This window comes from Podarcis melisellensis (assembly GCF_964234715.1).
Source record: "Podarcis melisellensis genome assembly, chromosome: 17".
NCBI classification, from domain to species: domain Eukaryota; kingdom Metazoa; phylum Chordata; class Lepidosauria; order Squamata; family Lacertidae; genus Podarcis; species Podarcis melisellensis.
Genome location: NC_138534.1, coordinates 23562305 through 23587029, shown reverse-complemented (window position 1 = coordinate 23587029; position 24725 = coordinate 23562305). Strand labels below are relative to the sequence as shown.

The 24725-nt window shown below is 40.8% G+C and overlaps 1 protein-coding gene across 13 annotated transcripts in view; it reads left to right on the top strand.

Annotated features, from left to right (window-relative positions):
• The window catches only part of NFIB (nuclear factor I B), a 278673-nt gene that overhangs the window by 84123 nt on the left and 169825 nt on the right, over nt 1–24725 (top strand). For 12 of the 13 annotated variants that reach the window (XR_014163929.1, XM_081894288.1, XM_081894295.1 and 9 more), the window contains exon 2: nt 4427–4958. Coding sequence is in view for 12 of the 13 variants with exons in the window: in XM_081894288.1 (XP_081750414.1) it covers nt 4427–4958 (532 nt within the window). In the remaining variant the exon portion in view is untranslated. Of the gene's footprint in view, nt 1–3907; nt 4016–4426; nt 4959–24725 lie in introns of those variants that run through there. The other variant, XM_081894292.1, reaches the window with a different exon arrangement.

Sequence of the window (24725 nt, the reverse complement as noted above, 5' to 3'; positions counted from 1 at the left end):
ATTTGCATAGAAATAAGTTTGGCTAGTTTAAGTGGAATTTGCTTACAAATACATGAACGCTGCCTTGATTTCATTATCTGCTACTCTGTGCTGATACAAGATATGTATCATAATTTACCTTCAAAGTTGAAACTTTAAAAGGCACCTCCAGTTGTTATGTATATGTTATGGTCTGTTGTTATTTCCTGCCTATTTGCCTCCTTTCCTGTGCGTTGTTTTTTTTAAAAAAAATACAGTATTTTCACAAATGCTCTTGAGTGAGTTCTATCAGTTGTTTGCCATATGCATGGTTAAATATCACTTTTGGTTTATGCAAGATAAGTAGTTTGTTCAGGTTCATTTTTTATACAACCCACTGCTGCAAACAGTTTCATGACAAACCTAGCGACACATCATTTTAATACTTCTTGAGTAGCTTTAAGACATACCTCCAAGTTTTGAAATGAAGTTTTGTATGTCCAGCGTTTTTCTAAGTCCTATTTGCTCTGTCAATTTGCACGTCACTAATTTCTGAATACTGAATGGCATATTGCTGTGCTGTATATACATTTGTGGGAGAAAAAAAATCTAGCAAAATTAAACCCCAAAGCTGCCGTTCTCCCCACACTTGCACAGCAATTGATGTTTGTTGTGGTTGTAGTCCTGACAGTGCTTTATAAAATATCTGTGCACAGAAATCTTAGGAGACATTGGAGTAAAAAGAATTCAGTACGCCTGACTTTTCCTCTTTTTCTTTGAAGTGGAAATGTTACTGTATTTTAAGATTGTGATCCGAAGCACACTAACTTGGGATCACACTCAGCTACACTCAGTAGGACAGAACAGTAAGTGAGATGTCAGCTGGAATTTCGTACCTATGAGATCTATATTTGTTAGGCAGAATGGAGGATTAGTAATAGAATACTTCCCTCCTCAGTTTTGTACAATTAATAAAAGCTTTTCTTTTCTCAGGTCTGTGGCATAGATGTTAGATCCTTTTTAACGCTCAGATTCTAAGAAACTTTTTAATAGTTTGGCTGCAGAAGTAGTCCAGCAAACCTAAAGGTTTCGCTATAATTAATTTCTCCCCTACATTGCTTTTGATTCAGTTTAGAACAGAAAAGTCAGTTAAAGCAGCTTGCATACCTTTAAACATATTGTTATGGAGTCATCTTTTTGTGTGTGTGTGGGGGGGGGGGAATAGTTTCCTACATCTACTAGAAAATGAATTGATGGGAAGGACAGAAGGTGTTATGTGAAAATACTTTTGCATGTTCCTATTCTGGAGAGGAAACTTGACCATTTTATACTACGGTTGCAGAATAGATATAAACCATTTTAAATAAACAATTTTTGTACAAATTGTCCATGCATACAAATTGTCATACAATGCGTACAATGAACAAATTGCCAATGCACGTTAGAACATTTGAAAAGCTTTTTCTAACTGTAGCTTGGTTGCAAAATGCAATTATGATTGCTGATTATTCATGTTAATTCTTGCCACATGCAATTGCAACATGCATCTTTATTTGCAGTGTTTTGTCTGCCAGTACTCTCCGCAAAATATCATCTTTTATAAATGACCCTTTAAACAGTTTTGAGGAGAATGTCTGTGATGTCAGGTCTTAGCTAGAATAAACTTTGAGTTGTTTATTTTCAAGCATTTTTTAAAAATATCCCAGGTGTATATTGAAGATTATAGAGTTATCCTATGCTACAGCAAAATGGCAGGGTTTGGTATTAGGGTTTAATTTTTATTTTATTAAAAAAATAACATCGGTTCTTATTTCCACTTTCATCGCAGTAGATATGTTTCCTCATAGCTTTGTATCCATTATGCTTCTGATTTTAGCAGGTCCTTACATAGCTGAAATACAAAATTTAGGTGTATTATCTGGACTGAATTAGTAAGTTCCATTGAATTTGATGGGGTTTACTTAAACATGCTTAGAAATGGTGCTTTATGGCGGTATTTGGCGCATGCCTAAAAGTAATGCTGAAGTCCGAGGCTTCACAATTTTCTTGGTAAGATCCACAATACTGTACTTGGACTATATCACTGACAGAATAGGGCCCTTCCTTGGCATCAGTGTTACGCTGTCTTAAATCTATTTTGCACAGTAATTTTAAAACTACCAGATACCACCACTTCACTCATTTCTTGCAAATCGGCCTGCTTTGCCACTTTCCTTCTAAATGCATTATTAAAGTCCAGAGTTCTGGAATAGCTGTTTTGCACGGTCAATTCTTTTCTGAAGGAAAGAAATAAACTGTAGTAGTTAACAAAAAAAAAATAGCATTGAGATAAGGAAGTCTTATCATGGGCTGTGGTTGCTCTGAACTGTGCTGCCTTCCCACACAAAGAGCAGATTGTGGTTTAACTCTTTCCATGGTGTAGCCCTCAAAGTGACAGAAATCTTCAAAACACTACTGATCACTTTACTTAATGATTCTTTTGCCCCTTTGCTTCACTATATATTGTAATGATTTTGAGTTTCATACTATCCATTCTATTTTAGTGCATTTCCCTCTCTATAGAAGGGGAAGGTTTATGTTTAAAAAACCAAACCTGCAGTAATTCTGAAGACCTCTGTTTTCTTTACTTCTAAAAATGCAAGGCTTAGTATACAGAACATTAGGTAACAAAAATACAAGCATAGCTTTATTTGTTCAGTACTAACTCCTTGTGTCGAAAACCAGCAGCTTGCACAATCTATGCAGTAATTATAAAAGCAATAAAATATACTCAGTCTTTTAATCTAATGTGCACCTCCATCCTAAATATATATTGTATATAAAATAGTTCATTTAGATCAGTTTGACCTGCTTTCAAATTTATGTATTTGTGTGTATTAACATTTTGCCTGCCTGAAAAATACAGTTTGAATTTCTAAGGGAACAATTGTGGCATCAGCATTATATTCCTTGTAACATGACTTCGACGTTTAGTTTGAAAGTACATGGAGTGATTTTTTTAAAATTAAAAAAAAAACCAGTTAAAAACAGTCTAAGAAGAAAAAAAAATAACTTTAGAACCACTCAGAAATGCATATACCAAAGGTTGGGAAGGAACAATAGTGCTCTTATTTTGGCACAGTTTTTTTTCAAAACCATACATTAACTTGCCATGTGTGTTTAGGCTGTTTTGGTTACAAAATAATTACGTATGTGACAGAAAGAAATGCCTGTAAGATGAAACCTTAAGGTGAGCATCTTCCACTTCACGAAGTAACATAATTGCCAAAAGTAATGAATAGAATCTAAATTGCAATAAATATCAAAATTAGGAAAATAATGTATGAATCTTTAGGAATAGCCTGATGATAGGAAGAGCTCTCTAGAAGTATAAATAAATAACACGTATTTTAGAAAAGCAGGATTTACCCAACGATGCAGTGTTAATGTCACTCTGCCACAGACAGCTGAAGCACAAAGAATGCAAAGTTTGTGCCAAGTTGTCCATTTTCATTGTATGCCTGAGATGGATTTTTTTTTTTGGGGGGGGCGCCCAAATAGTTGCCACATACTCGTGACCAGCTAACAAATTAACTAACACTGTAAGGCATTGAACCCCCCACAGTAGAGTGGAGCAAAATTGCTGGGACAGCAATAATGATGCGATTTTAATTCTTGAGTGCGTAAAGTTTTGTTTCACAAAGTTATGGAAGGAAAGGTAGAATTGTGCGGTGCATAAAACTTAGGTGGTTTGGCTCTTGTTGTACATCATATTCCTTTTTGCCTCCTTTCCTTAACTTCCCCATGCTTTCCGAAGGCATCATCAGCGCTGGAATGACCCTGTTTCAGCGCTGGAATGTTGGGCGATTGATAAGAGAAATGGATCAAATTTTATGAGCGCATGCTCTTTGCTGAGCTATCGGTCTCTCGCTGACAGCGTGCTCCAAAAGTGGGAACTGTATAGCACCGCACTTACCACGCATCTGCCTTGTGTTTCTGTGCCACGGGAAAGAGAAATGTGTGGTGCAATTCACACCTACCTTCTTAAGGGTTCTGCTGGGACGTCTTAGCAAAAATGGTACTGTAGCTGGTCGCACATCTGAACTTCAAATGTTAGGAGCCACTTATTGCTCTTATTTTAAGAAGCAGTTATATTTGAGTTGTCATTTAGGGGCCAAAGACGAAGGGCTCTGTCTGTGTGTGTGTTGGGCCCGAATCTGATGCAAACCAAAACTCCATACGAATTCAAGAAATTAAATGTGGAAGTATTTTTAGAGCAGTTATTTATAATTTTTTTGGAAGTTGAAACTGTGGTTAAATAAAATGAAAAGCACCTAGTGCTCATGGTATTAAAGCCTTTTTTATATATATATTCATTTTTTACTTTAGAAATGGAGGGGGGACTGTTGCTCTTGCCTTCACCATGCAAACAGAACTGATCTTTTAGTTTTTTCTCCCCCCCACCCCACCTTGTTTCTTCTCCTAACAGGATGAATTTCACCCATTCATTGAGGCACTTCTCCCACATGTCCGTGCAATTGCCTACACTTGGTTCAACCTTCAGGCTCGAAAACGCAAGTACTTTAAGAAACATGAAAAGCGAATGTCAAAGGACGAGGAAAGAGCAGTCAAGGATGAGCTACTTAGTGAAAAGCCTGAAATTAAACAGAAGTGGGCTTCCAGGCTTCTCGCCAAACTGCGCAAAGATATCCGCCAAGAGTACCGGGAGGATTTTGTGCTAACTGTTACCGGGAAGAAGCACCCGTGCTGTGTGTTGTCCAATCCTGACCAGAAGGGTAAGATTAGGAGAATCGACTGCCTGCGACAGGCAGACAAAGTCTGGCGTCTGGATCTAGTCATGGTGATCCTCTTTAAAGGTATCCCTTTGGAAAGTACGGACGGAGAGCGGCTCATGAAATCCCCCCATTGCACAAATCCAGCACTTTGTGTTCAGCCACATCACATAACGGTATCAGTCAAGGAGCTTGATTTGTTTCTGGCATACTACGTGCAGGATCAAGGTAGGTTACTTGCCTTGTATGAATATGTTGAACCCCCTTTAGACCTTTCTCCTTTAAGTCAAAGAATATGCATATCTATTTCCCTGCATACATGTACACAGGTGCATGCTAATTTGCATATTTGTACATTTAAGTGACATGTATTTCTGAGAATGCACGCCAAGCTTTTGTTCCAAAAGGGAAGTTCGAAATATTGGGGAAGCTTTCAGCGTGTGTTGCAGAGCAGAAGTTTTAAAATGTTGGTAAATCTATTGATACGAGCAAATGAGCAAAAGCTATATGCACTTATTTAAACAGATTCATATCTGTTTATACCAAATCTTGCCTCCTATCTCTTTCATGGTTTTAGCAAGGAAACGCTCTAACCCCTACAAAAAAGATTCAGTTTTAGAGTATGGCCTATGTAGCATCTGGATATTAATATGCACTAAGCGCTCGTTGTATGAACATCTCGTGTTGTTCAAGGCACAATTGGTGTTCGTAGCTTGGTCTTTCTCCAAATATTTCTGCAAATTATAATTTCCATAACATACATAAACTTTAAAAATGTTGCTTCAATATGGAAATGTGAAGTTACATTAAAATGTAACAAAACACATAAGCAGTCACTATCGGAACTGTTTGTATACTTAGATTATTGCCTTCCATTTTATGTATTTTCAGTAATAAATCCCAGGTAAATGAATGTTTTGTTTTCAAGTCATACAACAAACATGTTTCAAGAAGAGAACTTACATCCCATAATGTTTGGAGTTGGTGGCTTTTTGCATAAATCGGCCTGGTGTTGGAAGGTAGTTAAAAGAAAGACAGGAGGTCATATTTTTGGTCCAAGTATAAAAGAAGGGTATGTTATGTAACTTAATGATGAAATTAAAAGTAAAATGGGTGGTGGTGGTTTGGCTTGTGATTTTCACCTACAATTTAAAATACTTCGAAAGTTGAATGTTCTGGTTCAGTTTACATGATTCCATCCTTGTTTGCCATGCTTAGTCCTAACTTCACATGGAATTGTTATATAATAAAATACGACTAAGTATCTATTTTAGGATTAATGTATACTAATGAAAATACTTTCCTGTTCTCATTTCTAGCAGTAAGAGACATAAACAGAATTAAGGGCCCCAATTCAGAGCAACTTCAATTGATAAAAGTCTCATTGAAATAACTGGACTTAAGTTACTACCAGTTTCAATCCCATTGGTTTCAATGCGATTTAAAGACAGTTAGCTTCCTTCCAGCTGCGGTCCAGCTGTTTTGCTGTGATTTTCATCTGAAAATTATGATGCATGACTCTTAAGACTGCAATCCTATGCAGGGTTGCGAAAGGGTAAACATCTTTAGGATTGTGCTGCAAATTAATCTTGGAAGAAGGAGGAAATAAGCTATGGTGTTTGCATATGCATTTTGTTAGGTATATGCTAACACAAATGCATTGTGTTAAAAATGAATTATTATTATTATTTGCACCTCAAAGTGTTTTTAAGGAAGGCTATAACCAGGTGATGTGTGCCTCATGCACACTGGAAAGTCAAATGCAGATGAAAACAATGTAGTATAGCATCTATTGTACCTGCCTACCTGTTCTTCTTAAGATGCTGTTGAAGTTGATACATATTCCACTTGAACTGAGAGCAGGGCTGAGATGGAGAACACCATTTTGCTAGTGATACCTAGTGGATGTTTTTGGTTTTCACTAAATCAGCCTGAATCATGCAATCATTCCGAATTTTTCAGCCTTTCGGCAGTTACTGCAAAAAATAACAGTGGATGTAAAGTTGGTACATATCTTTGTACCAGGTCACCTTTGAGAGAACCTTCCATTTATTGCATACTATGCGTCCTCTTTGTATGCTATCAGGGGTTTTTTTGTGTAGGAGAGGGTGAAATCTGCTAAACGACTGGTATTTCTATGCTTGAAATAATATGTCCTTGGCTGTTTTCCTTTATATATAAAAAAGGATTCTTTCCCCCCCACTTTTAAGAATGGTTCTCAGAATAGTCCGCGCTCTCAATCTCATTTTTGTGTTTTGGCAGGCAAGGCACCAAGGGTTGCTAGGCTTGCAAAAGGTAGAAGCACAATGTCAGTCAGAGTAATGATCTCTTTTATAGCGGATTGGTCTTCTATTTTGGTATACGAAAAATCTATTTGGTAATGCCTCATCAATAAGGCGTAGTAATCTAATCAGTTGTTGGACAAGGTGGGGGATTTTTTAAAAAAGGACAAAGTTCTTAAATGAATGAAAGGATAAAATAAGGCACATGTTTAAACGTTGGCGAAAAGCATGTGGAAGAACAGTTTGAGTGCCAGTAATGGTTGCCAGTGGCACCAGGATTGGCATCGGACCCTCTTTGTTTAGCCTAGAATGCCTGTGATTTGTTGGTTGGCATCCGCATTGCAGAGCAGAGAGCAATGTTACAATATATTGAGAATTTCCTGATCTAGAAATGTCAGCCCTTTTTGTGTGTGCTTTGACAAAGAGGATTTCTTCTAGTTGCTTCCCAGATCTGTACTGGAAGAAGAAATATAGACCAGTCTATCAAGTTTCTGTTGACAAGCTTTATCTAACTCTCCTTCCCAGCCATTCCCCTCAAAACTCTCCCTGTCTCTCCTTCACTTCACTTCCCTTTTTTTTTTTTTTTTTGCTACGGGTCTACTCTTAGAATTTGCAGGACACAAGCGAAATTAAAGGTTACTTGATACGCTTGCTTGCGTTCGTACCACTTTTATGGGGAAACAAATGAGGATAAAATGATTTCCTAGTCCACAGGTGTTCGAAACACGCAGCACAGAATAAATACTTTTTTTAAAAAGGGAAGAAAGAAAGGTTTTCCTCCTTGTTCCAGTGTTTCTTGGATTCATCTTAATGTTAAATGTTGTGAAAGCTATACATCGCTTGAAGGAAACAGGTTTCGTGGGCTTGTTTCTGATGTTTGGTTCAAGCTGTGTTTCAGTCCATAAAATCATTTGGTAGTATTTGATTCAATCAGTGCAGCTCTTGTGCTGTGTTCCGTTTCTACAAGAACCGCCATTTTGTTTGTCAAGTGCCGGCAGAGTGGGGGAGGATAAAGCAGACAATGTGCTTGATGCCAATAATGGTTGCCAGTGGCACCGAGGTTGGCATCAAACCCTCTTTGTCTAGTTGCTGAATGCCTTTGATTCGTTGGTTGGCATCTGCATTGCAGTGGGCACATTGGAAAGTTTTTTTGACAATCGCTGAATGAAAGCTGTTGTATTTGTTTGCCGCAGTAGAACTTCAGATAATAAAAATCCTTCGTCTAATAGATAACTTTTTTTTCCAGTTCTGTAGTAGCAGATTGTTAAAGTTCCAATTCTTTCTCCCCCGAAGCACACTTTTTTTGTTTGTATTTCTCTTCTACAGAATTTAATTCTTCCGTTTTCCGCTATACTTTTGACACTCAAAAGACATTTTATGGCATTATTATACATACTGTAAGCTGTATTGTATAGCTCGAAATTATGGATGTGTTCAGTTTATCTTTTGTTGGTCTGTGACCGAAATAAAGTTTGATACTGATCACTAAAAAGGCAATAACAACAATGACATCATCTATCTATCTATCTATCTATCTATCTATCTATCTATCTATCTAATCTATCAATCTAAGCTTGTGTAGGTCTTGGTATGTGTCACATAATTGCCACATGTTTTTCATTCTGGTTATATTACACCGTTCCTATTTTTGCACATTGTTTAAAAGTAAGATATTAAGAGAGTTGTGAAAATCTTTCATTTCCAAACCAAGAGTTCAGCAGAAACTCACCAAACTTTCCAGCAAACAGATGCAGTTCTGCCAAGTGTGCTTACTTCTGATGCACTTGGATGTCCAGATTTCAAAACATCTAAATACCTTTCTGTTTAGCTGCATGGGTTGGCTACCGGAGACCAGTGAAAAGGCCAAGTCATTTCTGTTGATGTTTCCTAGATGGTTAGCATTAATACTGTTTTCTGACTAACCACCATTATCTTGTTAATTAGTAAGATGGATTAGCAGTTCTACCCAAAGGGCTGAACTAAAGGAAGTCTGGCTTGCGTGAGCCCCTGAATCGCCAGACTGTGTCCTGTCTGGTATTAAAAAAGGGAGGGGAAGAGGGTGATTGCTGGAGGGGGGGGGATGGTGGACGGGGAACTGCTCTGTCCCTAGGAAAAAGCAAGGACTGCACATGAGAAAAACTTGATTATCACAACTCGCTAAGAAATGCATAGATAGCAACTCTTCTGTGTTGGCAAGCCACATAACTTCAACATCTTGGAGTTTACGTGATGCTTACTGGTATGTGTATTATTTTGGAGGAGTGGCACTACCTGACAGCATAAAGGCATTTTTCCCCTGACCATTTTACTCATAGCTGAAGTTTCAGCGGCATTCAAGTTTTGCATTAACTCACACTTCACTGGTATTCAGCCTTGCTTATTCAGTGGTGCTTATTTGAAACTTAACTAACTCTGAGTTTAATGAGATTTGCTTCCAGGTGCTGTGGTCTAAACCACTGAGCCTCTTGGGCTTGCCAATCAGAAGGTAGGCGGTTCGAATCCCCACGACGGGGTGAGCTCCCGTTGCTCGGTCCCAGCTCCTGCCAACGTAGCAGTTCGAAAGCACACCAAAAAAGTGCAAGTAGATAAATAGGTACCGTTCCAGTGGGAAGGTAAACAGCGTTTCTGTGTGCTGCTCTGGTTTCGGTGTTCCGTTGTGCCAGAAGCGGCTAAGTTCTGCTGGCCACATGACCGAGAAAAACTGTCTGCGGACAGAACTGAAGTGAACAGAACTTTTAAAACTCAATGCAGTCTTCTAAACAGTGGCGGGTAACCTATGGCCCCCAGAATGTTGTTATACTGCAGCTCTCGTTTTTTGTGACCATTGTCCATGCTAGTCGGGGCTGATTCCAAGCTGGAAGACCATAGGCTTCCTCCCTCCCACTTGTAGACACAGTACTTGAACACAGCTCCGGTATTGTATAAGGCTTGATTCCAAACTTTACTACAATGCCCAAACATAGATCAGATTACACATTTCAGAAGCTCACAACAGAGTAAGCTGCATGGGTAGATATGGACTAAGATGTTGGCCCGGCCACTGATATTCCCCTGTGCTCCATATCTGAAGAGCTGGGTGGGCTCAATCGTTCATGCACTTGTTGTCCTAAGCTACAGGACTAGGCAAGCAAGTAAGCATTTCTGCCAGTGGGCTGAGTCTGCTTCTGCTGTCACCATCATCACAGTGTCCTTGGTGTTGAAGGCAAAGCTGACATGCCTAGATCACCATCTGATCTGGTCTCAGCCACTGCTCCTGAGGATGGGAAATAAAGGTAAAAGGTATAGGACCCCTGGATGGTTAAGGACAGTCAAAGGCGACTGGGGTTGCGGCGCTGATCTCGCTTTCAGGCCGAGGGAGCTGGCTTTTGTCCAGAGACAGCTTTCCGGGTTATGTGGGCAGCATGACTAAACCGCTTCTGGCACAATGGAACACCATGGCAGAACCCAGTGCGCACAGAAATGCCGTTTACCTTCCCGCCGGAGCGGTACCTATTTATCTACTTGCACTGGCGTGCTTTCAAACTGCTAGGTTGGCAGGAGCTGGGACAGAGCAACGAGAGCTCATCCTGTCGCGGGGATTCAAACTGCCGACCTTCTGATCTGCAAGCCCAAGAGGCTCAGTGGTTTAGACCAGAGTGCCACCCGCGTTCCATAGGATGGCAAGTACTTCACTGATGGGAGGTGTTGCTGGAGTCATGTCTGGTGGCTCTGCTATCACATTAAGGTCATCTGATGACAGGACTATCTCCAGACAACCCACTTGGCCCTTCCCCAGCACCCAAATCACTGCCTTCTAGACAGCCGGCCCCCTCACATAATCCAACTTCATACTTTCTTCCTAATCCTCTTCCTACTCTCACCAGCTCTGCCAAGTAGCCTTCACAGGGCTCTTGACGATAGGTTTCCCATCCCTACTTTAAAATTACACGCACCTTTGCATTATAGTATGCCTAAGAAGGATATGTAGTAATAATTCTTTTTAATGCATCGGAAGCCATCTTTTTCAGCTGTGAAAACACTTAAGGTATAAGCTTCTTGCTCTGGATTCGTCTTTTTGTCTTTATTAGGGAATTATTAGTGGTACTCAGGTTTAGTGGTATTAACAGCATTACCTGTTACTGCTTACTAGTAGTACTAGACCTGTAGTATCAGATCTGCATCTCCACCACTGCAACTTTAAGTAGGCCCATTTAAGACACTAAAAGGATGATACTGAATTAATAATCTCGCCCATGGAAAAATGCCAGGGGAGGAATGAATACATTTGAAAGACTGTATGAATTCAATATCTATGTTGTATTATGGAACAACAGTTGAGTATTTGTTTTTGGTCTGTTGACTGTAAAGTTGATATTATTTGTACGATTTTTATCCCACTCCTCATCCAAAATAGGCTCCCTGAGTAGCTTATAAATGTCAGTGATAAGACAGTCCCTGCCCTTAGGTGTAGAATCTAAAAGACATGACACAAAAGGAAAAGGTGTGGAGAGCGATGATAGACAAAAGCAAACCCAGGCACTGTTTCTTATTTTATTTATTTAAAAGCACGCAATGCAACATGAAAACAATTAACAGTTTAATTAAAACAAAACATAAAACCAGTTATACAGTAGCACAAAGCCATATCAAAACAGGAATCTAGAGAATTCAAAAAAATAAAAACGGAACCGTCTCATGAGTCAGGGAAGACCTGGACTAGATGATATATCTTTACAAGATGTGTAATGGAACTGATGATTGCTGATTCATGTATGGCAAAAGGAAGGTCATTCCAAAATATGGGGAAAAGTGGGAAATGCTCACGTTGGGTCACAGCCCTATGATATTTTGTAGGATGCAGTAGCAGGACCAGAATATTCCCCCAGATGATCTAAGCGGCCTTGCAGGTCAGAACAGGAGCAGGTGCTCTTGCAGAATTCTTCTAGAGACCAGTTTGAATGGAAAGATTTCAAGATTATCTTGCCAGAGTGGTGCATCTTTTGGTTATCTTCCACTTGGATAACTGCAATGCGCTCTACGTGGGGCTACCTTTGAAGGTGACTCAGAAATTACAACTAATCCAGAATGCAGGCGCTAGACTGGTGACTGGGAGCGGCCACTGGGACCATATAACACCAGTCCTAAAGGATCTTCATTGGCTCCTGATGTTTCCGAACACAATTCAAAGTGTCAGTTCTGACCTTTAAAGCCCTAAATGGCCTTGGCCCTGTATACCTGAAGGTGCGTCTTCACCCCCATTGCTCAGCCTGGACACTGAGGTCTTCAGCCAAAGGTTTTCTGCTGCTTCCCTCACTGCAAGAAGCAGTTACAGGGAACCAGGCAGAGGGCCTTCTTGATAGTGGTGCCCTCCCTGTGAAACTCCCTCCCTTCAAGTGTCAAGGAAGATAAAGAACTACACAACTTTTGGAAGACATCTGAAGGCAGTCATGTATTGGGAAGTTTTTAACGCTTGATGTTTTACTAGGTTTTTATAGGTATGCTGTAAGTTACCCAGAGTGGCTGGGGAAACCCAGCCAGATGGGTGGGGTATAAATAATAAAATTATTATTATTATTATTATTATTATTAGGAGAAACCAAAAGTTGAAGGTCATTCACCATGGTGAATAGAGAGACCCTGCGGTTCCATCTCTGGTAGCCTGATTGAGTGATGGCTGATGACAATTGAGAGAGGAGTCTAATGGAGCTGGTCTTTCAGCAACTAAGAAATATGTGTTTTCAAGGAACATATATTAATTTTGCTTCCTGCCCCAGAGGACTCTTAGGGTCAAACTACACATAACGTTAAATGCATCTGTGTGCAGATTTTTTTTTCTTAAATGCAAATTGCATCCGCAGTGGGGAGGGGAAGGGGGCTGATAATTAGTAGGATCAGGGAAGGCACAGAGAGAGAACTTGGCGCCAGTGCCAAATTTGCTCTCAATACAAATAAGGGTAGGGTAGGGTTAAATTTCATGCCTGCTCTGATGCTGTTAATTATCAGCCCCTCCATGCTGATGCAATTTGCATTTAAAAACAAAAAAACCCCCTGTATGTTAAATGAAAATATATCTTTAAAGCATCCAGTTTGGCCCTTAGTTCTTGAAATATCTAACGGTGTCAGTCCAATCAACTCCTTAGACAAGATGCATCTTATTCCCTTTGCATTTGAAATACAATGTGTGCCACACAGTTGTATTCTGGATAATTTTATAATTTTTAGAATGCTGCCTAACTTTTTTTTCTTCCAAAAATGGGAAGCGTGATATGATGGTGAACACACAGATAGGGAGTTGCGGCCCACACTAGATCACTTGTGCCATGCACACATATGCACACATATCTGAAAGCATGCACCGTTAGTATTTTATGCATACATCTAAGAAAAACGACAACAAATTGGTCCCAAATAATTGTGACAAGGCATTTCAGGGATGACCTGGCTCTTTCGAGATCTGCATTTGCAGAAAGTTCAAGGCACTCCCTCTACTATGAATATGGGCACGCACGTGCGGATTTCTTAATTCGGAGGAGGGACTAGACAATACTGATTGTTGGACAGTAATACAATACTGCGACTTTTGAAAAATTCACATTTTTTATGTTAGCAAGCTTGCATAGTCTGAGTACATTCCATGTACTTAAAGACAGTGGGGCTAAACAGACATAACTGTAAGTGGGTGAAGGTTTTAAGGCTTCATTAGGCAAGTCAGGCTGTCATCTTTAGAGGCCTGAAAGCTATAATACGAAGAAACAATTTGCATAATTGTGTTTTGAAAGGAAGAAGACTGTTTATACAGAATGGCTTAGATCCAGAGATGTCTTGCATGAGCAGAATAGTACTTCTGCTTGTGCAGGGTGTAGCCCCATTTAATTCTTCTGATATTCCAATCCTGCTGTAGACCCCTGGGCCCCTTTCCATGCTTTTCCAGAGGGGTACAGCGGGGTTTAGCGGAAAAGCCCATTGCAGAGGTTGAATTCTACTTAGTCTTCTCTGGATCCAGCCTAATGCACTTTTTTGTGTGAGGACAGTAAGAATTTTGATGGGTAGCAGAAACTGCACATGTACTAAGAAGTAAATCTAACTGAATTCAGTGGAGCTTACTTTTGAGAAGATATGCACTGTTAACACTATAATCAAAAAATATCTATTAGTTAGTAAGCACTACCAGACATAATGGGACTTATTTTAGAGCAGGCATAGGCAAACTCTGGTCCTCCAGATGTTTGGGACTACAATTCCCATCATCCCTAGCTAATAGGACCAGTGGTCAGGGATGATGGGAATTGTAGTCCCAAACATCTGAAGGGCTGGAGTTTGCTTATGCCTGTTTTAGAGTAAACTTGCATAGGATTGTGGCCATATTTTACCTGAGTTCTTACTTTGGGTACTGGGATTAATGGCAGATCTCCACCTAATTCTACCAACCCTCCACATGATTTTGTTGCATATTAAGACTTTACACAGAACTGAATAGAAATAATTGCATTTTAATTATATAAGTAAGTGGGAGGGAGGAATGTCAGAGGTATAGCACTGATATCTGATGTTTAGTCTGTTCTTTCAAAGTTTAGTAATAAAACTTTTTTTTTTAATGAAGTATGTGAGGCATTAAATTTAAATGATTCATGCCTGGGAGAAAAAGAGTTCAATAAAAGTTACCGAAAGTAATCTCAATAATTGAGAGGCATTTCTGCCAACAAATATATTTTAATATATGATAAATTACCAAGCTATATCTATCAGATCGATCTTCTGTTCAAACATTACGGCACAGAAACCTGTAGTTAACTAGTTCATAACTAGGTAAAAAGAAGTCCTATTTGGGTCAAATTCTTCTTAAATGCAATTGGGGAGGGTGAGATCCCTGCTCAGTTCTTTTGAGATTAAAAAGTGTGAAAACCATTCTTAGTCAGGGCAACTTGCATTTCATCATGTTGACATCTGCAGTTTCTGGATGGATTACCTTAGATTTGTTATGCCATGTTAAAAGCCTTGTTTTACGAGGCCAGTCTCAGTTCCTGGCCTCAGTGTCAGGAACCCTGCTATGTGATGCAACATGTCGCGTTAGGTTTAATTGACCAAAGCTGATTTGTTAAAACAATTCATTTGAGCAAGTAACTTATGCCCAGACCAAATTGCTACCTGAATCTTTTGACCTTGACTTGTCTGGGTCACGAAATGGCTACGAACTCCTTGACCTTTCCGTTTGTGTGGAAGTGTCGCTATTTCTTCTGCTTCTTTTATGGTAATAGCTGACAAGAAGACTTCAGCCCTGACTTCACACCCCAGTGGGCTTCAAGGCAGCCTCTGGTATTGCTATGTCTTCTATTTGATGCGGTCTGGCTGCAGCCTTTAAGTTTGCTTTTGTCTGCTGACAATGATGGGGACAAATTGGCAGCCCTTGTTTGTGCAGAAGGGATAGGAAAAGGACATTCTTCCTACTGGAGGGATGTGGCCGTCGCTTTGTCCCCCCCAGCCTACAATCTGGCACAATTTTAAGATGTGCATTTTTGTGTCTGGGAGGGAAGCAGTTAGGTGTTTTGAATTCTCTTTTGTGTACATTATCATAATCATCTGTGTTGAATAACTGCACAGTGAAATATGGTCAGAAACGAGTCAAATCTTCAAAAAGATTCCATCTTTTAAAGGCTTCCGCTTCCTTTAATACGCAAGTGTTCGCATCACTTCAAGTTTAATAGGCAAATGAATTTGGGATTAGTGTATAAGGTGATTATCAAATACAGAGCTAGTAATTAGAGCTTCATGGGACGTTGGCTTGGGGAAAAAATGATGGAACGCTTTAAAAATGATACCTAAACTTAGCTGTGGTGATACCAGTTAAGGTAGCATCAAATGGGGAAGTTTAGGTCATGAATATTCTTACACAATTTCAAACAAACTTGAATTTTCTTATATTGGATTTCATATTAGTGACCACCATTAATATATTTCAGCCCTTGTTTGAAATCTATAGAAAGGTGTAGGCAGTATTTATTTTCTTGCCTTTGGAAAGACTTCAGCTGTTTACCTGTCCTTTCAGCCATCAAAGTCCTGCTCAAATAGCTGGTTTCTGGCACGCTGTGGCAGATGCATGCATCTTCTTCTTTGCCATTCTAAGGAACTCCCAACAAAGACCTTGAGACTCCGTGCAAAGCAGAGAATCCACATAAGTGGTGCTGCATCAGGGGTGCATCTTAACCCTTTGGAGGCGATGTGCTAGCAGTGGGTGTGGCCACCACATGCTGTCGCACGGCCAGGACACACGCAGCCTTCGAAATCCACAGGAGCTAATGCACATTGCGCACCTGGCTATCAGCCACTCGTGACCAGGTGAAGATGCCTGGGCACCAGGATGCCACCTGATGTCTCCACCATCTGGAGATGCCTGGGGGTCCTTGGATCTTGACTGTTTTCACACACCAGCAACACATCCTGTTATATTTTATTTGTGCAATCAGAATGAATTTCAGGGACCAAAAACTCGCATTTGAGCCACCTGGCCCCAAAATGGCAACTGGGCATTCTTGTTTTGGCGACTGTAACCCTGGTTTAAGGAGCCATTTGGTGCCTAACTTATATATCCGAGTTTCTAAAATTGGACACACACAGAGCTCTTCGCTCACTGCAGTTCTCTTCCTATTGTTTACTTTTGGCAGATTACCTCTGTCAAAATCTGTCTGGCGTTGAGAGTGGGGCAGAAAAATTTGATTATGGGGCCCAACGAGGCCCCTGCACCTAGGGGTTAGTTGCCCTTCTGCTACATGCTGAATCTGTTTAGCAGGTTGGAGAATCTGTTTATGCTCTTGGCAGAAGGGTTTATGTGGAGACTGTATCATTAAATTATTATTTACTACATTCAGTCAAATGTGCCTGTCCCTTCCTTTGGCCCGTGACAATAAAGATGATTTTGTTGCCGCCATTGCAGTCTAAATGCACAAGCCATGTGCCTTTTCTTTTGCATTGCATGTGAAGATCCCAAGACCTCCCCCAATAAATAAAGACACAGTTGACACGGAATTTAGTTCTTGGAATAATTTTGGCCACAACTTTACTGATTACAGATTGTGAGTGGTTTGCTTAGGCATTGGTTCCTGACTAACTGCACCTGACGTCAGCAGGGCAGCACTGACACCTGGACTCCGGCAGACGTCAGTAAGGGAAAACATCCTGGGGGAGCATTGGACCAGGCTCAGACTCAAGCTCACCCCAAATGCTCCCAGAGGCTCTGGTGTGGCCCTAACCCCTGGAAGCGGATCGGACAAAAGCAAGGCGAGCCCCTGGATTCCTTTAACGGAGTACCCTAGCATTGGAGGGGCAGGCACAGCCTATCCGTATCCCCTCCACCACCATTGAACCAATTCCTAACCACCAAACCTTACAAAGTTGTGACAATTTGCTACACGGCAGGTGAAACCCAAGTAGCACCAGCCAGTCAGCCAAATGGGAAAATTCCTACCGGGCCCCTGCCCAAAAGCAGATGACCCACAGCTACATAGCAAGGTTATAAAGAACCCTAAATATAGGGAGTGTGGGCGGGTGATCCGATGCACTGGGCGAAAAAGAGGAAGCTCAACACAACTTTGTCAATGCATGAAAACAATCCCGTTGGCCAGATTTACCCCAGCAACTGAGGGACCACCAATCGGGTTCTTGTGGCTATCCACTTGCTCCCATCCACAACAGCAGTGAGGTCAGTCTTGAGGATATCACCGCAACACATGCTTTCTGGGAGGAGGACACAATTTAACGTTGTAGCAGCTTTTAAACAGGATGAGAGAGGGAGAGAAATGGATCTGCAGTCTGAAATGGTTGACACGGCAGCTGGGTATTTGTACCCTTAAGTGCAAAGTGAAGAAACCCAAATTACCAAGCTGGCTCCCTTATCTGGATTCAGATCCTGGTGTGAGGTTATAGCGGGGCACTTTTACCTCCTCCCACAACTTACGGCCGCATTTTAGAAAGGTCCCTGCATGTTTTGCAATTTGTGCTGGGAAAATCTCCCATAGAAGGGACAACCTGGCAGCGCTCAGCCAGTTGGCACCGTCAGTGAGCTACTCTTGCAAAGGAACAATTTCGAACTCACTTTAAGCTCCTGAATTGTTCCTTTCTAGCCGCAGGTGGGCATGGCTTAGGGAACAAACCTTTTGGGCCAACTCACGGCCTGTGCTGGGCTTGGCAGGTGCTTTCTGTGCCAGCTTTTAAATGCCTGATGAAAACTTTTCTGCCAGGTGTACACAGGCAATTAAGAACATGTATTTCCAATGTTTAATAGGTGTCCATTTCTAACTTTATTATATGATTTTTATTGTACTGGTTTATGTTTCCTTTCCTTAAACTGCTTTTATTCTTATTTATTTTTTAAAATGACAGAGTGGCATATAAATGCTTCTCATGAATAAACATTTTTATAAACCTTCTGCAGGCTGGAGATTTCCCACCCCTGATTTAAGAGTTCAGATATGTAACTTACACATTGCACTGTTTGTCACTAATCTTGGTTCTCTTTAAGAATTATTTAGTATTACCTCAGTTGCTGCCTCCTAGGCAGGCTGTGGTTTGCATTGGGCAGAAGAGGGGCTGTATCCTGAACCACTTGAGCATCTGATTGAACTCTGTGCTACTAACAGATTACAACTGAGATATATACGTGCTTGACTGCTTGTTTCAGTCTTTTGCTTTATAACAGAAGTACTTAACTACTTTGGACCCCTTTCCTATTTGCCAGTCTTCTGAGGGTAATTGCTGAAGAGCAGAGGCAGTACTTTGTTTGTTTGTTTGTTTGTTTTAAAAGTATAAGATGCTTAATACTTTGAAAACCTCTAAGCAGTGTACATTCTGAAAAACAAACAGTATATCATTAAAACAAAAACAGAACCTAAAACCAATAAAACAGTAAGAGAAAAAAACACACAGTGGTACCTCAGAACTTGAACGGCTCCCTTCTTGAACATTTCGGCTCCCAAATGCCAAAAACCCAGAAGTGCTCCAGTTTTCGAACATTCCTGGAACACAAACGTCCGACATGGCTTCTGCTGTGCAAAATCCTAGGTGTCATTCGGAAGATGCGCTTCAGAACTCGAATGTTTTGGAAGTTGAACAGTCTTCGTGGAATGGATTATGTTCGATTTCCAAGGTACCACTGTATAAGCGTATGAAAGCAAATAACATTGAAATTCAGAGGATTCAAACACATAAAATAGGGTCTTTCCTTGTGTGTCAGAGGAAGCCTAGACAAAAAAGACACATCTTCATATGGGATCTGAGCCCGATGCCGAATTGATGATTGCTACTCCATGTGTGACTGAGAGAATGCCATTTCACAGTACAGAATAATAGCAATAAATAAATAAATAAAAATTTAAAAAGCCCATTTTGGGGTCACTGTCCTATGATTTTCTGTAGGGTACAGTGCAATGAGTAGAATTTGCCCAGATGATCTAAGTGATTCTACAGGTCTGTTCAGGGGCAGGCAGTCTGTCAGGTAACTTGGTCCTGAGTTGTTCAAGACTTTCTTTGTTAACAAGACCTTGAACATGCCCAGTAGCTGACAGGCAGCCCACTATAGAACTGAGCTGGGAGGAGATCATACCCTCTGACATTTCTCTGATGAAAACAGGGAGGTCCTATTCCATAATAATAATAATATTTATAACCTTCCCATCCAACTGGGTTGCCCCAACCACTCTGGGTGGCTTCCAGAAACATAACAAAGCATTAAACCTTAAAAATCTTCCCTATACAGAGCTGCCTTCGGATGTCTTCTAAAGGTTGTATAGTTACTTCTCTTCTTGGCTTGGGGGCTGCATAACTCCACACCCTCTATCATTTCTCTGATGAAAACAGGGACATCCTAAGGAAAAGCGGGACATTCCAGGATCACGTCAGAAACCAAGATGGCTTCTGTAAATCCGGGGCTGTCCCAGGAAAATAAGGGACACCTGGAGGGTCTGGATCTCTTCTTAATGCCCCCTGCTATGATAGGGAGATAAAGCACTCTCACTGCCCTTTGGAGAGTGATTTCTGGAGAGTAAAGAGAGCGCTTTAGCTTTCCATCACAACAGTGTGCATGGAGTGCTATCTCCGAGGAGAGTTATTCCCCCCCATTGCATATTGGGAGAGTCACCTCTCTCCACAGCCCTGTGCAAAACCCTCTTCTTCCTTTGCAAAGTGGGTGGGAAGAAGAATGTTTGCAAGAGGAAGAGCCAATTTTACTGATTTTTCCAGAGACTGGTGGTCACTTTAAGATGCTGGCCAGACCTGAGTTTGCCCATAGGCTCACCCCCCTTGCTTTTGCAAACCCTTAAAGCTAGGAAAGTGAGAGTACCTACCCAGGGAACCCCAACCCCCAGTTTATACAGTTTGCTATTTAAGCGCTTGCCTGAGAGCAGTTGACACTTGCTCCAGGCTAGTGGCAAACTGCAAGCCTGCAATAAAAGAGTTGTTGAGTGATGAAGGTGTCTTGTATGCCTGGTGGAATTAATTGTTGGCACTATTCCTAAGCGATCCATGCAGAGATGACTGGGCAACTCGATGCCCAGAGATAGGGAGTCTAGTTTCTCTGGTTGTCCTCCCAGCCCTTGATTGCTTTTTAATAGCATTGTGAAACCTGTGGTGGGCTGCTTTGCCCCATCTAATGGCTCTGATCTTATGAGATAGCTAGTGAACATTGGAGGGTAGGACGTCCCTATTTTCATTGGAGAAATGTTGGAGGGTATGGAGTTATCCGGCCCCCGAGCCACCTGCAGGCAGACCTGTATGGGCTTTCTAGCTTTTTGAACTGCTACAAATATTTAACTTTCATTAAATAGTTGCTAAATTCTCTGAGTGGCTGGGGCAACGCAGTTAGATGGACGGGGTATAGATAGTAAAAAATATGATGATGATGATGATGATGATGATGATGATGATGATGATGATGGAATAGGATGTCACTATTTTCATCAGAGAAATGCCGTGGGTAGTCACCTGTGCCCTGCTGGTCCCAATTCTGGAGATCACGCAATATTGATTCCCCTCCCCACCCCATATGCAATGATGCTGTATACCAGGAAAATATGCAAGGCATATACACACCACACTTTCTGTCTTGCACACACACAAACAGCATATGTATACACAGAAAGGTGTTTCAAAAGAAGTTTGCCTTCTGAAGGCCGTTTGAAGCTCTACTGGGCATGCCTAAACTAGCTATTGCATCATGCCCCATAGCTAGAAATCCCATGTAAAGTATACATTTGGTTATTGCACTTCACAATTTGATAGACTTTTAGTAAGCAGCTGTGAAACTTATTACAGCTTTAGGGTGTTGTACTTTGCTGTTGGGCTTTCCTAATAGGAATTTGTTTCCCCCCCTGTCTTCTCCAGCAAATAAATTGATAATAAGAATTGGAAGTGAAACAAAAGCCTCTAATTAGGAACTTGAACCGTGGGGCCATTTGGCTTCTTTCTCCTCTAACTCCCCCTTTTAATTCTTTCATCCAAAAAATGTTTTGGGATTCTTAATAAGCTAACGTGTGAAAGCTCAAAAAAAGATATAAGTAATAAATACACACACATGTTGCAATGGGACCTTCTTTCCGTTCCTTTCACTGCTTTATCAGAACTGCTTCTGTTCAGTTAGTTGCAGCCAAAGAGTTAATGTGAAAAATTATGCCATTGTTTTCTTGGTAGTTAAAGAGTAACTTGCACTGTTCAGAAAACAGAATTTGAATAGTTATTTGGCTTCCTGGATGAAGCCACAACTTTTAAAATAATTTGTATAATTTCCTCGCTCCGCCCCCATCAGAAACAAGTTTTAATCCTGCAATCTGATTGGTATATTTTTGTGACTAAAGTATACATTATAGAAATATTTAGGGAAAGTATATAAATTAATTACAGTGTTACCTCAGGTTACATACGCTTGTACCAGAATTGTTATCATGGTAACCAAAGGATGCAACTTAGTCTTTGTGCATCCTATTGAGTCTTAATTGTTCTTAGGCTTGCAGTTGAAATCATGAATAAAGGATGCAAATGTAACATTATTACAAATTTTAACTATGTAGCTTAAGTAGCATTTCTGCAGAATACTCACATCTCATATCTATTACCATATACAATTATTTGTAAGTGACGTTTAACCTAGATTCTTCCCCCCCCTTTTTATAGGATCTATAGTTATGCCTAAACAATTTTTTGCTCTATTTATAGACACTACATAAAGGGGAAAGCTGCTTATAGTAATATGAGGATCACTGGTCTCTCAGTAATTAAATAGACTTGTTATACTGCATTAATCCTTTTTGGAACATTTGGAATGACTTCTTAGCACTAACAGGCACGGTATTAGGGCCTTCAATTAATCTCTCTTTCTCCTTCAACATTTGTCTAATACAAAACAGGAACCCGGGAAGCCATACTTGGAGATCAGATCAAAATTTAAACTGCCACACAGAGCTATTGAATACGATGAGTTGCAGAATGGGCAGGGGAACGTTCAGATTATGGTAAATAACAAAGTGCGTCTTTTTACAAATAGTGTGAAAACCTTATCTATCAGTTGTTTACCAGATTGCGTTAAGAGAATAGGTTCGACAGCAGTCTTATGGTTCCAAGTGCACCAACAACTGACGTCGGTGGAACATAGTTGGATTCTTAAGGACTCTTAGCATCAAAATGCTGTCAATTTAAACTACAAAACACAGCAACTCCAAGATGCACTTCCCAACACCATTGACTCCCTCCAATTCTTTGAGCAGTTTGCCAAGGACACCCCTATTATTAGCAATGCAGGTCAGATAGACAAGCGGAGCTGTGAGAAACAGTGGTGTCTGAAGGAGGGGTTTAGATTTATTAGGCACCAGGGAAATATTTTGGAATGAGTCAAGCTTGTACAAAAGGGATGGGCTCCACTTGAACCAAAATGGAACCAGCCTCATGGCACTAAATATCAAAAAGCGCACACGGCAATTTTTAAAGAGGCTTATTGGTGTGGGGGGGAAGGCTGGGGAGTATCTGTCTCAGGGCTGGAGCAACTCTCTGTGCAAAAAGGCTGCAATGTTTGGGGCTTTCTTAGTTTCTTTTTTCAAAAAAGGCTATTGACAGGGAGACATGGTAGAAGTTTATATAATTATGCATAGGGTGAAGGCAGTGGAAAGATAATCCACCTTTCCTCGTGGAATACTGCCAATTTAGGGTCATCCAATGGTACTGATTTTCAGGAGAGTCAGTATAAACAAAAGAAGTTGTGGGTTATATCTTCATGCAACACAATTTATGCAATTCACTGATACAAAGCGGGGTGGTGACTATTAGATAAGATGTCTCTCAAAAAGGATTAGAGAAATTCCTTCAGAATTTATCAATTCATGTGTATCAATGGCTACCACTCATGGTTTTCTTTATCGTACTTACAGTAACCAAGTTCTTAAGACAGCTTATAAGAGGAAATAAAGCAATTTAAAGTTCAGTAACAACAAGAAGGAGCCTTCAGTGTGGGGTTTCTCAAGGTTCATCTCCCATGTTGCTTAACATCTACATGAAAAGGCTGAGTAGGGTTGTCCAGAGTTTTGGAGTATGTTGTCAGCAATCAGCTTTACCTCTGCAAGTGTGGCAGTGGAAGTGCTGGACCAATGTCTTGCCTTGGTAATGGACTGGATGAGAGCCAACAAATTGAAGCTCAGTCTTAGTGGGAGGTTGCCTGCTCTTGGTGGGGTTGCACTCCCTCTCTAGGAACAGATAATGCACAGCTTGAGGGCACTTTTGGATCATTGCTGTGGCTTCAGGGGTGCAGAGTACCTTACAGCCTTAGCTGGTGACCCAGCTCTACCCCTATCTGGACAGGGATAGCCTAAGTTCTGTTGTCTATGCTCCGGTAATTTCTAGGCTGAATTACTGCAATGAGTTATACGTAGCAACGCCTCTGAAGATAGTTCAGAAGCTTTAGCTGCTGCAGAATTTGCAGGCAAGTTGCTCACTGGGTCAAGATGGTTGGAGTACAGTGGTACCTCAGGTTAAGAACTTAATTTGTTCTGGAGGTCTGTTTTTAATCTGAAACTGCTCTTAACCTGAAGACCACTTTAGCTAATGGGGCCTCCCACTGCTGCTGCGCTGCTGCTGCACGATTTCATTCTGAAGCAAAGTTCTTAACCTGAGGTATTATTTCTGGGTTAGCGGAGTCTGTAACCTGAAGCGTCTGTAACCCAAGGTACCACTGTATATTACACCAGTCTGGGACCAATGAGTGTCCCCCAATGAGCTTCATGGGTGGAGCAGGAATTTGAACCTGGATCTCCCTGATGCTAGCCTGACACTCTCAGTCACAACATTACACTGGACATTGGGTCACTTCTAGCAAGCTGTATTATACACAGTGATGTTGGAACTGATCTGTGATGTCATTATTCCCTGTTGCATGCACAAGACACACCCTGAAGGACACAAGGATACCCTCAACAGTGGAAAAAAGACACTGTGGTGAACCCACTGATTGGTCAGTAGATGACATGCTTCAAAAATCCTTGAGGACAGGCGTTGGCATCACTTTATATCACAAATGCACCCAACCCTTAAAATATCTGCTCTTTTCACTCATTTACAGCTAGGGGATGAAGGAGGGGCAATACAGAATAGCAGTACTTCCCTTGAAATGACCCCTGTTTGAGGAACACACAGACCATTCCCTTGAATAAAGCAAAACCCAGCTAAGGTGAAGGAGCCTTTTGCAAGAAAAAGCTTTTTGCCAGGCAGG